At 38.6% G+C, this 15,024-nt stretch overlaps 1 protein-coding gene across 1 annotated transcript; it reads right to left on the bottom strand.

Moving 5' to 3' along the window:
• Nucleotides 1–10,447: 10,447 nt before the first annotated feature.
• On the bottom strand, nt 10,448–14,533 carry LOC149159019 (uncharacterized). Its single transcript, XM_089434157.1, has 2 exons — nt 14,016–14,533; nt 10,448–13,676 (listed from the first exon to the last, which is right to left on the bottom strand). The coding sequence occupies exons 1-2, from the start codon at nt 14,531–14,533 to the stop codon at nt 10,448–10,450; spliced, it is 3,747 nt and encodes a 1,248-aa protein (XP_089290283.1).
• Nucleotides 14,534–15,024: the final 491 nt, after the last annotated feature.

Below are 15,024 nucleotides of genomic sequence, written 5' to 3'. Positions count from 1 at the left end.
ATTGTCGACAAGTGTCTGTGGTGTGACATCCTCTGGTCTGCCGGGTGTTATACGAATTGCAGTTCAGGCACTTTTGTGCGACAATGTGAAATGGTATTGCAGAAGTTGCATTACGATCATTGCGTAAAATCCAGATCTTCTTGTTTCTGGTAAGACTCGGGCATTGGTGTCAAGGACGTGCGCCAAATTTTTCTAGTTGACAAATCCTTTTTGGATATTTTCCCAAACCTTTCGCTCTTTGTTGCTCGTCCTGTTGACATAAGCAGGTTGCTCCGTGTAGATGGGAACATGTACAAGCCCTGAGTGAATTTCGTGGAATAAATACTCCCAGTCATAGCATCTCAGCTGAAGTGCTTTTGCGCGTGGAGAATGTCAGATCAGTGCATCCACCAAACAATAAGCTTGTGGAGGCATTTTCAAGAATCTCTAAAGTCACCTATTACAGCAAGATCTCACTTGTGTATCCCCCGGGCCATATTAGAACATAGGCACAAACTAGAAAGTGGATGACCCTAGCAGCATATCTTCTGGCTCTTTGAAGTCACGATATACAGGTTCAGTATGCCCCTGTGACAGTGCCAATCTACGAACCTCTGTCATATACCTGGTTGCTGCACTTATGATCTTGTCTTTTATTCCTTGATTAATAGAAGCAGTTTGCTCAGACGTTAACACCCCTCCGAGAATAAGAGAAGCACCAGTGGCACTTGTGCCCATTCTCTGTGCAAGGGCTGAAAGTGTCCACTCACGAAGAACTGTTAATACTGATCGAAGAAGTCGCAGCCGAAGTGCTGGTGATGGCAAGATCGCTCCACTAGATAATAAGCGTTCATATGCACGATGTACAGCCTCTGCTGCCTTTCCAAGTGTTTTTCTAGCTCTATTTCAATTTCTCTCACAGTTCTATTAGCCGCATCATAGCCCTTATCCACACCTTCACAAGGCAGAATACGGCCAGTCTTTTTTGCTTCTGACCAATCAAAAGCATTTTCAAAATGCTTAATAGTTGACCTCGCATCAGGGAGACCTTTACCTGGAGTTAAAATATGCCATAACAAACTGGATTTTATCTCATCCATACTGTCATTGAAAGACAGACAAGCTTGGATCATACACCGGCATTCATGAATAGCAGCAATAAATTCCTGGAGTTGCTTTTTGTTGCATTGAGGACTGAGCAAAGGATCGAACAGACTCATCAACATTGAACATAGTCATCGCCATTCCACCTCCCTCTTATGGAGTTTTGCAAAACCTCCTTCCTTTGAGCTCAAAAACATTTAATCACCAGCAATTTGAGTTTCACATATGCCGGGTGCCATGCTCACAATCAAGTTTCCTATATCTTCTAGTAGATGATAGATTACACGGTGGAGCCTTATATTTATCTTTGCTTGACAAGTTGTTGCATCTACAGAATTTGACATGTTGCATATATTGAAACCCACAATGACAGCCCCACATGCTTGGGCTAAATCAACATCAGCTTGAGAGATTGCCCTAACTCCTGTATGAACAACATTAACAAGCACCTGAGAACTATTCAGGTTTTTCAATGTATCTGTTACAGCTTGAACAGTACCCTGCACATCAGCCTTAACAATAAGTGTCATTTCAACCATTTCCACTTTCTCTGATATAAATATCTTGAATGCTACTAGAGTAGGGAGGCAGAAATAATTAGGCATAGGCACATCCTCCGTTCAATTATCCTTCAACCGGTCCCAACACCACCAAAAGTTTGCCAGAAACTTTTCCTGAGATATTTCGAATCTTTCCTTTAGTTCCAGCAACATGGATAACCTTGAGCTGTGATAAAGAATCCTCTAACTCTAGCATCTTCAAATATTCAAACATGATAAGAAATTCATTGGCTATATTGGTGCTGTTAGATGAAATTACATCTGTGGCTGCCTCATATGATAAAGACAGAGAACTCTGATTTTGTCCAGCTGCTGAACCTGCACCAGCATGTTTGTTTTCTTCAAATTGTTATATTAGCAAAACATAAATGAATTTGAAGTAGATTGTTTAGTGGAGCTAGAAATGCAGGCTTGTTGGGCTCTTGCTCTTGCTAGCCACCAATTTGGCTTCTTTCTATAGTAATGCATGGTCTAGTCCTTGTTCATCAGCTGCGGAGAATGTAAATCCATTTCTAACTTTTGCAAGGATTGTCTCATCATCCACATCAAAAACACTGTCATTTGAATAACTGTAGAGCTTTGGAACATCATGACAAATTACATATTAATGATTTCTTCTTCAAAACAGGGTTTTGAAGAAGAATCAATCTCACATTTGACTTGACAAGACAGAGTCGCTTCTTTTCGACATCAGAACATTATCCAAGAAGTTGACTTAGAAACACCCTTCCAGTACCTTGAGGCTTGCATGCATCAATGGCAGGTTTCTCGCTTTCGGCGATAGGTTGACATCAATGACCTTCGATTGGAAGACTTTGTGTGGTGTTCAACATCAAATCACCCATTCACACCATGTAGAATGTACTGCAGTACCTTGAGGATCATTATCATTATCGGTGATTTCTCTCATGTCTATTAACAACTTACATCATTGGATGGTAATCAGACGATGTCTTCCCATGTTCGACTTCAGATCACATATTCACATGGTTAGACTTGTACTTAAGCAAATGGTTGGACGAGATAGAAGACCCCGGATCTAGTTTCATCCATCTGGGCTGCGATTTTAGGAGTACTAAATCATATGTACAATGGCTTTACATAGATGGTCATTTCGATCATGGGTCTATATCTGTAGACAACTGTTTATGTACATGTAATGAATGTTTATAAGTTGAGCACAGGTATGCCTTCCCTCAGAAATTCATGTAAAAATCAAATATCATGATATATGTATTGTAATTGATGCAGGTCAGCTTCCACTTTGATACCTCCTCATCACATTGTAAAGTATTTCGTTCGACATTGGCATTTTTCTGACTTCATGCTTTAGGAGGCAGTTGTTACATATCCATTTGGGCACATCAATCCCATCATCCAGATCATTGTTTTAGGGCTCATCAAACCATAATTTCAGTTGCCACATGCCCGACACAAGTCACCCCTTTGAATGCCTCCTTCCCAGACAGTTTCATGACTTGAAGACATCCAGAAATATCCTCTAGAGGGACCAGTGCAGGTAGGCCCATGTAAGGGTGTGCTGTAGAGTACAATTAAGTCCATGCTAGGGTGCTCTGCAGAGCACTTAGGCTTCCTTTCACCTGCGCTGGGTGAGATTGAGGGAAATTCACATAGGGTTTGGGGAATACTATTATCTTTTGGAGTCATCTAGAAAGTTCCCTCAGTTATCAACTACTATGAACTCAAAAATGGATGAGGAATGAGTTAAGATGCATCCTATCCTCTCATCCCTTCCTCCACGGAACTAATTCTAAGTATGGAAGGCCATTCAATGGCACCATTTATGACAAATTATCCTTCATCTTCCTATAAATTGAGCACTCATCTAAGTGAGCAGGGGATGGATTATGTTGAATTGTAAGAAGATAATGTTGTTATGAGATTTGGCTTTGAAGCAAGTATTGTAATGCTACAAGTTTGTCATGATTTTGATGTGATGTGGATGGGATCCAAGCTGGAGGAATGGCTTTGAATCAGACACAAATGGTTGTAATTCCTTCTTCTATTCAATAAAGTGTTTGAACCTTTCTCCCATATATTTTCATTGTTTTATAATGCTTATATGTGTGAAATGTATCTGATTCCATTCACTTATATTCAAGAGATCTTTTGCTTTGATTGATTCTTTGTTTTTGTTGTGTTTACAGGTACTTCTCAAGCGTATTAAGTATGGGAAGGAGTGATAGGATCGATACAAAGGGGACGAGAGGAAAGTGGATCTACAAGTAGGTTTTCTCATATTCTCATCTTATCTATTGCTTATAGGAAAAGACTAAAACACTTTAAACGATTGTTCTAGATATGGCTACTTATCTATGGAATTAGTATTTATCCGTAGATACCAAATTCTCCAAAACAATAATTGCACAATTATGCTCATTAAATGTTCAAATAATGAAATCATTTATTTCTCCAGATCTCCAAAGAATCTTGGACAATCATTCCAAGGTATTTGAGACTCTGAAAGGCCTCCCACCTATTCACAATCATGATCAAGCTATTTTATTCATTCCAAGAACTGTTTCTCCAAACATCAGACCTTATAGATATCCATATGCCCAAACAAGTGAAATTGAATGTATGGTTTCAAAAAGACTAGAGGTAGGTATAACTCAACCTACAAAAATTTCTTTCACTACTCTAGTAGTAGTGATACATAAGAAGAATGGATCATGGCATATGTGTCCAAATTATAAGGAGCTCAACATGCTCTCTATTAAAGATAAATTTCCCATTCCTATCATTGATGAATTGTCGTATGAATTACATGGAGCATCTTACTTCACCAAGACAGATCTTCGTTCAGGATATCATCAAATTAGAATGAAGACTGAAGACGTTATGAAAACAAAATTCAAAACTCATGAAGGTCATTATGAAATTTTGGTCATGCATTTTGGCCTTACTAATGCACCTCCCACATTTCAAGGTTTGATGAATTAAATTTTCAAACCCTTCCTTAGCAAATTTGTGCTAGTATTTTTTTATGATATATCTATAGAATGTATTGGAATGATTATGTTCAACATGTTGAGAGGGTGCTCAAACTATTGGAGGAGAAACAATTTTATGCAAAAACATCCAAATGTTTCTTTGGGGTACATGAGGTAGAATATTTGATTCATAGTGTATCTCATGAGACTGTTAAGGTATATCCTAACAAAATTAAATCCACTAAGGAATGGAAAATACCCACAACCCTAAAGAATCTTTGAGGATTTCTCATGTTGATAGGGTATTATGGAAAGTTTGTTGAGAATTGTGGGAAAATAACAGCACCTCTAACAACATTAATGAAGAAATATGATTTTTTTTGGACTCCAAAAGAAACTAATTCCTTTGAACATATTAAAGAGGAAATGTGCCAAGCTCCGGTTTTACCTACCCCAGACTTCACAAAAAACTTTATGGTGGAATGTGATGCCTTAGTAAATGGAATTGGTGTTGTTTTAATGCAAGAAGGAAGACCCACTTATTTTGAAAGTCATCCAATCAAGAAATACTACATGCTCTGAAGCAATGGCGCCCTTACCTAATGGGAAGATAGTTCAAGGTAAAAATAGATCATGATAGTCTTAAATACTTTTTGGAAAAATATTATCTTCAGAAGAGTGGCAAAAATTCATCACTAAGATGTTGGGTTATTACTTTGAAAGCATCTACAAAAAAGGGAAGAAAAATGTTGTTATAGATGTACTCTCAAGAAGGGATGAGGATGTGGAAGCATTGCTCTATGTCATTTCTATTATCCAACTTGACTAGATAACTGAAGCAAGAAAGGATTGGAAGAATGATGAAGAGGTGTGGACACTCATTTAAAAGTTTCAGCAAGATCCTGGTACCTCTGATACATTTATATGGAAAATTGACTCATTATGGTACAAAGATCACTTATATCTATGTAATAATTCCCAACTCAAACAAAATATTCTTTTGGAATTGCACACCTCTCCTTTAGGAGGGCACTAAGTAGTTTTATAAACCTACCACAGGGTCAAGAATGAATTTTTTGGGATGGCCTTAAAAATTATATTCAGAAGTTTGTGGCAAAATGTTTGATTTTCCAACAAAATAAAGTTTAGACAACTAAGACCCCATGTCTGTTACAACCTTTAGCCATTCCAAGTCAGCATTGGGTGGAGGTCTCAATGGATTTTATCATAGGTTTACCCAATTCCAAAGGAACGAGTATCATCATGGTGGTATTTGATAGACTTACAAAATATGCACACTTTTATGCATTATCTCATCCTTTTAAAGCCAATATAGTTTCTACTACATTTATGGAAACCAAAAGGTTATTGTAAGTGACATAGATCCCATTTTCACTGGAAATTTTTGGACAAAATTATTTTCTTGTCTTGGTACTCAATTAGCTCATAGCTCAGCTTATCATCCTTAATATGATAGGAAAATTGAGATAGTGAACAAATGTTTGGAAGAATATCTTCGTTTCTTTGTATTTGATAAACAAGCACAATGGGTCAAGTGGTTACCTCTGGCTAAATGACGGTATAAGACTTCCTTCCATACTGCAACAAAAATGATCCCATTTATAGAACTTTATGGATATCATACACCGTCCATCACATCACCTTTAAGATAAAATTATAAGGTTCAAGTAGTGGAAGCTCATATCAAGCATCAAAAACAAGTTCTTCAACTCTTAAAGGATAACCTCACTCTGTCATATAATCGAATGAAACAACATGCATACGAGAATTGCAATGAAAGAAGTTTTAACATAGGCGACTGGTTATTTTTACATATAAAACCATACAAAGAAATGTCCCTCAAGCAAGCTAAGAAGGATAATGAATTACCACCCAAGTACTATGGTCCTGACAAGGTGTTGAAAAATATTGGTATTATGGCATACAAATTGAATTTGTCTACATCTTTCTGAGTACACCTAGTTTTCCATGTTTCATGCTTAAAGAAGGTTATCAGTGACAAGATCCCAGTTCAAACAATATTTCTAGAACTTGACGAGGAGGAATAATCATATTGGAGTCCAAAGAAGTCATGGAAACAACAACCCAATAGCTATGGAATTGATCAATTACATAGTATCTCATTAAGTGGAAGAACTTACCCTCTGAAGATTCCACATGGGAGGATGAGAATTTTATACAGAAGCATCTAGAACTACTCAAGCATTGAGGAAAACACTTTTTTTGAAGGAGAGGAGTATGTTAGGTCCCTATAATACTAGTATAACCCCCTTATTGTTATTGTTAATGTATCCCCCTTATTTTTATTGTGGTGCCCATGTAGCCCCCATATTGTTATTGTTGTGCCCTTAGATAATAATTGTTATGTAGTCTTTGATTGTATTGTGACCCCTTAGACTCCTATACATACCAAGGGGGTCTTATCATTTGTATCATCAAATAATTGTTCATTTATATGATATAAAGGAGGCCCCCCCTCGAAGAGGCTAATTTTCAAGTCGTTGATCTATATTTTCTTTTGTTTTCTGATCTAGTTGCATAACAATAATTAATATGAGATTTATTTCATTTTTTAAATTCTAAAAAAAATAACTTTTATATAAGACCAACTTAGCTATATAAATTAAAGGGTTGGTAAACAAAGATTGACATCAATCCATAATAGGCATAGACACTTACCTCATGATACATATCACATTACCAAAATTTTAAAAATCATAAAATTAGCTAAGTTATAACTTATTTTAAAACATCATAGATCCATCTTAACTTTGGTTCTACTAAGCAATGAGCGGGATCCAATCTCTCAAGATTCAAACATTTTTCTAAGTGAAAACTCTAGGAAATGTTTACACCTAGAGAGATTCCATTCCTCTAGGCTCTTTGTAGATCTAAAGTTAATTCCTCTAGGATCTTGGTAAATCGGGAGTTAAGATGAATTTATACTAGTTTTGAGCAACACGCTATTAAAATGTTTTACCTATAAAAAAACTATATCAATTCCATATTAAATGTTGAAGAAATTACAATTCTCCTCTGTATCTTAAATTTGAAAGAACTTGTTAATGAAATAAAAACTCTTTCTCTCTGTGTATAGCAGATGTTAAAATATTTTACTTAACATGCATATTGAAATATTTTATTTATAACGTACATTACTCTTCTTTTTTTTGTTATTAAAATTTTTGAAGTGTTATATATCAACTTTATATTAATAATTAAATAAGTTGTACTATATTAAATTAAATTACTTTCTTCTTTGTTTATATAAAATTATGTTGTTTGATATGGAAATTGAAATATTATATTTATGGTTCACATGGACACGTACACACACACACACACACACACATGTAATACTTACTAAACATAGAACGAATTAAACATCATGTAATATTAATAATATTGCTTTCACATGTCATCTATCAACTCCATACTAAATTGTGATGAAATTACATTTCTCTAATGTTTTTTACTTTCAATTACTTTATCTTTCTATATAAAGTTGTTGTAAAATTAGAGTGGAAATTGAAATGTTTTATTTATGGCCAACATTGATTTTTCTTATTATCACTATTTTTTAAATTGTTTTTTTTTGGTGTAAAGTTTGGATTTTTATTAACAAAGAAAAGTAATACAAATGATAGTTCTCAATACTACTAACATGCCCGTTGGGAAACCAACCCAGTAGTATAGATTGAGAAGCTTAAGATTGCATATATTGTGCTTCGTCATATCAACTAATAAAAGGAAAAAATTTCCCAAGTCTCCTTAGTGTGTTAGGTAGTTGCAAATACAAGGGCTCTGAGCGACAGAGCAATGCCATCTTAAAAGGAAACCTCCCATCATGAGATACACAAAAATAAACCACTAAAACATAGCTAAAACTGGAACTCTCATTGCATATTGACCTAGATAATGTATGCATTGAGCCACAATGATTGATCTACCCATGGAAGCAGTGCCAACGAACCACGAGATACAACTACGAGCCACAAGCAATAGTGATATGCCATGTGCAATGACAGACCACAAACATTGACGAGCCACGAGCTTCAACATATAAAATGCATGATTCTTCCACCCATAGGATGTTGGCTCATACTTTGTGGTCTAATCCTACCACCATCATGGGAAATTCACTCAGTGCACCTCTAACATATCATTTGTGTTCATGGAATACTAAATAATACCCTTAATTTGACTACATATTGGAAAATACCTCTAAAATCGCATTATTTAACCCCTTAACAATACAAACCCAATACGCCGTCCCAATTTTTTTTTTTTTGTAGGCTAAGGTGTTGCTCTCTTTTTTCTATTACTTCAAATCAAAATACACATCAAAATAAGGTTGCCTTCCACTCGCCCTCTTGGGGAAACCGAGTATTTAAGCCACCTGAAGTTCTTAATAGCCAACCAAAAATAAAAGATCCATAGTCTGGTTATCCAAGCTAAATACACTAAACAGTCTTTCAGGTTTCTAATCCTACTTACTTGCATATAACAATTTTCTACATCTAATACTTGAAACACACTGGAATTATCTATACTATGCATTTTCATCAAAAATTGAAACATATCTAAAATTACTCATCTTTTGCCTCTGGATGCTAGGCAGTCTCCTTGTTTGCATTCTGATTTCCTTCCTTTATCAATTGCTGGATCTCATCCAGCTTCTTTTCCTGCATCTCCAAGGTAATCTGGATAATTCGGAGCTCCCTCCTCAGGTTGGGAACTCCCTGCGCAAGTTCAGCCATCTCTGTTGCAGCTTGCTCCAGAGCTTTAGCCAGCAATATTTTCATCACCCAGTATATATGAAGGGACTATTTAAATAATGACATTCTGCCCCTAGTGTTACCAGGGTCGTGGAGAAGGAACTCCCAGTCCTCCATCTCGGAGTCCGACTGAGCTTGAATGGCGTCTTCCTCCATATTCTGGATAATTCTTCTAATTCTGGGGCTCGTGTTCTGGTTATATGCCTTCTCTGCTTGCTGAATTTTCCTGTCCAGCGACCGGCTTGTCTTTTTGCCCGGTCTCCCCCTCTGCCCTCGTCGTCCTCCCCTTGCTCCTCGGTATCTGCTCGCTCCTCTGCCTCTCGTGCTGCTCGGTTCCATCCCGCTTCCAGCATGTCTGCTTCCCCTCCGTCTGCCACTCTGCCTTACCCTTCCTCCCCGTTGTCCCAGCTGCTCGTCGCTGTTTTGCTGGTTCTCCCATCCTTCTACAGTTCGGCTTCGCTCCTTATCCCGCCTGCACTTATCTTGCCAGTCCTCTTCCTCCTCAGAATCATCGTAAACTTCATATATCTCCTCAACTGTCTCTTCCTTCGCAACCGCCTTGCCTTTTCTGTCCCTTTCTCTGCATACCTCGGCTTCCATTTCTTCTGCAATCCTTGCTCTCTTTCTGGTTTCCATGGCAACCTCAGTAGGTTTTCGGCGCAACCTCTCTCTGTAACAGCTCACCACCTCCTTTCCTCTCCTCGCTCTCTGGGTTCCTAGGCAATTTTCTCGCTGTCGAATCCTTTGTTGCCGCTCATTTATAATCCTTCTTTCCCTACTCCTCTTACCTATCAACTTGGCCTTCCGCTGCCACCTGTTGCTTCGCCCTCTGCCTTTCCTATCAATTGTCCGACTTACTTCATTTCCATTTATGGATTCTGACATACCTCTTTTTCCTCCTCTCCGATCACTTGCGTTAATTGTCTTGCTGCAAGGTGGTTTCTTCATTCCTGTCGTCGCACACTCCTGCTGTACTACAGCATGCCTGTCCATGATATCCTTTCTTCGCCTTATCTGACATTCATTAAATGTCTGGGCTTGCCGATCCATCTCACCTGCCCGTCGCACGAATGCTATGATTCTCGTTTGTTGCTTGTTCATTGTTTTCATTCGTTGCTTGTTCATGGTCATAATTAATGATACTGGCCAATTCCTCCCACTCTCTGTTGGGCCGCAACGTTCTCCACTGATTGTCAATCTTGCCGCTTCGATCCTTGCAACCCCAATTCGCAAGGAAATCTGCCGCTCGGTTTCCACTCCTTTTCACATGATTGAAGATTTTATATTCAATTTTTTTAAGAAGGTCCGCTATTTCTTGAACGATCCCTGCCGTGCGCCAACTATTGGTGACCTGCTCCCAGTTCTTCCCGTTATTCAGTTTCTTTAGGATTTCAATTGCCATCTGAGAATCTCCTTCTATTTCCAGGTTTCTATAGCCGTTTCGAATCGCAATTCTCAAACCCTGGTGAATCGCCCATAATTCGGCCTCATTATTTGTCATCTCGCCACCCCACTCTGCATAGATCCATCTGGTGTTTCTCTGGCTATCTCGGAAGATTCCTCCGAATCCAGCATTACCTGGGTTCCCCTTTGAAGCCCCATCAAAGTTTAATTTCATAAAGTTGTCTTTGGGGTATGCAAACTTGTCATAGCTTTGAGGTCTCGTACTAAATCTATCAATTTTTTTGTTATGCACCATTTCATAATTCAAATTTAGGTTCTTTAGAATTTGCTCCTCTCCCTGATCTGCTTTCCAGTCTTCCACATCCCACTTCTCTACCAGAATTGATTCTCTAGTTAAGTTCACTACTTTGTTCCATATTGTTACCATGTTTTTAGATTTGTCTTGGAAAACTCTGCGGTTCCTTTCTTTCCATACCATCCAAATCACAAAACCGGCAATGAGATCCCAGGCCTTTCGGATTACTTTACATTGAAATTTTTCTTTCTGCCATTGGAAAATCACTTCATTTGTTTCTCTCGGAGACCTCTCAGGTTTCTGGAATAATTTCCCGATTTCCATCCACAGGTTCCTGGCATAAACACACTTGATTAGTAGGTGCTCTTGAGTTTCCGCTTCTTTATTACACAAGTAGCATTTTGAAGGCCCACTGAAACCTTTCTTTTGAAGTTTATCCCATGTCAGGATCTTATCCTTAGCTACTAACCATGCAAAAAGGGTAATTTTCGGCCACCAGTTTTTGCCCCAGATGACCTTCCAGTCTTGGTTTTCTTCAGTGGTTCCCTGATGGTCTGCCAGATAGTATGCCTCCTTGACCGTAAAGGATCCTTTCATAGACTTCCCCCATCTGAGGATATCCCTACCCGTTCGCGCTTTTACTTTCCTGGACTCTACCTCTTCCATGAACGCTTCCTGTTGTTCTTGATTTATCTCAATGCCCCATTCCTCTGGTGTTGTCCATTTCCGCCATATTCCATCCAGTTCGTTTTCTTTCCAATAATCTTTGACATATATACGATTGTCTCCTATCCTATCCTGTATGTTCTGGATTTTTTGTATTCTGCACATTTTCTCCCTTTGTTGCCAATTCTCGTCCCAGAATTTGGCCTCCCCTCCTCCTCTAATTTCCCAGAAAACGTTCTTATCTACTATATCTCGATTTTGACGGGCTAGATCCCAGATTGCCGAGCCCTTCGGGGTTTCCTGCATTCGGTAAATACTCTCCGTAGTATCTGGCATATTGTACTTGTGTCTCCATAGTTGTTTCCATAGATCGTTGCCCCCTCTCAGCCATCGCCACCAAAGTTTTGCACCGAGCACCTTGTTGAGTTTGTCCGGATCGCGCAGACCCAATCCTCCCTCCTCCTTTCGTTTCGTCAGATGTTTCCATGATACTAAGGCCCACTTCTTCTGTTGGGACGAACCTCCCCATATGAACTTCCTCAGGATTTCTCTGATCTTAGTGCAAACCCCTTGAGGCACTGCCATAATCGATAGGGAAAATATGGGGATTGCTTGTAGCACTGATTTTACGAGAACAATCCTTCCAACAATGTTTAAGGTTCTGAAGGCCCAGTTAGCCACTCTGTTTTTTAATTTCTCTAGGACTCCTTGCCAGTTTTTCTGTCTTTTAGAGTTGAAGTCCAATACGTTTCCCAAGTATTTGGTTGGGAGCTTCCCTTGCTTAAAACCTAGCATCCTGGTCAAGTGGCTTTTAACTGGCTCTATGGTATTGAATATGAAGGTGCATGATTTTTCCTTATTGATTTCCATCCCAGATGCTTCCGCAAATAAGTCCAAGACCTTCTTCAAATTTCTCACTTCTTTTATGGTTGGTTCCCCAAATAACATGATATCATCAACAAATTGCTGATGGGTTATTGGCAGTTCATTACCCCATAGTCTTAGCCCTTTGATTTTATTTGCTGCTCTTTCTTTTTTAAGGTATCTGCCCAGACCTTCTGCTGCAAGAATAAAGAGGAAAGGAGATAGGGGATCGCCTTGTCTTATTCCTCTAAAAGCCTTAAAGGTTTTCGAGGGGGTTCCATTGATTAAAATTGAGAAGTTTGGAGTTGATATAAGACTGTGAACCCACTTTATCCACCTATTCCCAAAACAGAAACTTCCCAAAATTTCTTCCAAGTATTGCCAGTTGATCCTATCATAAGCTTTCGACAAGTCTAATTTAATCATCATTCCTTTTTGCTTCTTTGCCTTCAGAGAATGGATTACTTCTTGAGTGACCACTAGACCATCTAGAATTTGTCGACCTTCTACGAACCCAGTTTGTTCAGGAGATATCAGACTATCTAGCAGGGGTTTCAGTCTTTTGGCCATCAGAGATGCAATTATTTTGTAGATAACATTACATAGGGCAATGGGTCTAAATCCCTTGGCATCCTCTGAATTATCGCTTTTAGGAATCAAAGTGAAAAAAGTGGAGTTAAGAGCTGGCCATACCTTTTGGTTTATACGAGATTCTTCTATCAGATCCAGAATTTCCTTTCCCATGAAGTGCCAGCCCGCTTGATAGAAATCGACCGTAAAGCCATCCGGTCCTGGCGCTGTTCCCTTCTTCATGCTCATCACTACTTCCTCCACCTCTTCCATACTAGCTGCTCTCATTAGGGCTCTATTCTGGTCTTCTGTAACAATTCTTGGAATTGTCGTGCAAACTTCCTTTATAGCTTCAGACCTGTCTATTTGAGGTTCAGTCAATATTCCTTTGTGATATTCCATCAACACTTTTTCAATCCCTTCCTGATCAACAATCCTCTCTCCACTCTCGTTTTTGATAGAAAATATTCTGTTCCTTTGCCTGTGTTGTACCATTGCTTGATGAAAAAATCTAGTGTTCCTTTCCCCCTCCCTGAGCCATTTTATTCTAGATTTCTGTCTCCATAAGACTTCTTCCTGCTTTCTCCTCTCCTCGAGTTTTCCTAAAATTATCCCTTCTTTTTTGTTGCTTTCCTCTGTTCTCCCTTCATTTATTATCCTTTGTTGCAAAGCTTCCATTTCTTCTTCCAGCTTCTGCTTTTCCTCCATGATATTTCCAAATTCTTCCTTGTTCCATTTCTTTATCCTTCCTTTTAGTTCCTTAAGTTTAAGTTGGAAGGTATGCATTTTTCCTTTTCCCTGTACTGTGCTTTGCGACCACCATTCTTCCATTTTTTCTAAGAATTCCGGGTGTCTAAGCCAAAAGGCTTCAAATCTGAAGGGCTTCTTGCCAAGATTAGCCTTAATATCCACTTCCAATCTAATCGGCCAATGATCAGAGCCAAGAGATGGCATGATCTTTGCTTCTACGAATACATCTCTGTTCATAATTGTTTCTGATACTAAGAACCGATCTAATCTGGATGCTATCTGATTTTTTCCCCCTCTCCTATTGTTCCATGTGTAGACTCCATTGATAGTTGGTAAATCAACCAGCCTCAGACCATCTATCATATCATTGAACATTTCCATATATTGGTCTGTTTTCCTTATACCTCCCTTTTTCTCTTTTAGGGACCGGATTACATTGAAATCCCCTCCTACAATCCATGCTATCTCCGGGTGTAGTCTTCGAGTTGCTTGCAAATTTTTAATGAAGTTTTCTCTGTCTCCCGGAGTATGAGGTCCATACACCCCTGAGATGATAACCCTTTCCTTCGTCCCCGCTATTCTTCCCATGCCTGTAAGGATTCTAGTCATACTGGTCCAACTCTAAAAAATTATCTCATTTGGGTTCCACAATATTGCAATGCCTCCCGCTGAACCGATTGCATCCTGTCCCATGACTTCGTATTGGAGTTTACTATTTTTTATTATTCCTTCCATCTGCTGCATGGTGATCTTTGTCTCTTGTAGAATCATGATGCTTGGTCTGTCTTTTTTTAGTTTCTCTTTCATATATCTCTGTTTACCCTTACTATTCAAACCCCTAATATTCCAGCTGATAATAATCATTTTAAACTCTTAGAGGAGTGGAAAAATACCTCGGAAAGAGGTATCACTTTACCTGAGTTTATCAATATTTCACCAACTGTTTGAATCGTTTCATTCATTGTTTTCCTCCCTCTTTTCCTGCTGCTTTTGCCAGTCCCACCTATTCCAATCTGATCTTTTTCCTGTACTCTTGATATGGTATCCTGTTTTTCCATATTCTCCCCATTCCTTTCTTT

This window comes from Pinus tabuliformis, chromosome 5_2, assembly GCF_031772625.1.
Source record: "Pinus tabuliformis cultivar Carrire ecotype Pingquan chromosome 5_2, CPIR1, whole genome shotgun sequence".
NCBI classification, from domain to species: Eukaryota; Viridiplantae; Streptophyta; class Pinopsida; order Pinales; family Pinaceae; genus Pinus; species Pinus tabuliformis.
Note: the sequence above shows the minus strand (reverse complement) of the source record. Positions and strands in the feature narration are given on the sequence as shown.

What these genes read in the sequence shown, in the direction of transcription:
- LOC149159019 (XM_089434157.1), bottom strand. Translation starts at nt 14,533, where the DNA reads ATGGGAAGAATAGCGGGGACGAAGGAAAGGGTTATCATCTCAGGGGTG. An exon ending in TTAGAAAAAATGGAAGAATG is followed by an intron (nt 13,677 to 14,015) that starts GTGGTCGCAAAG and finishes GGTACAACACAG; the next exon opens with GCAAAGGAACAGAATATTTT.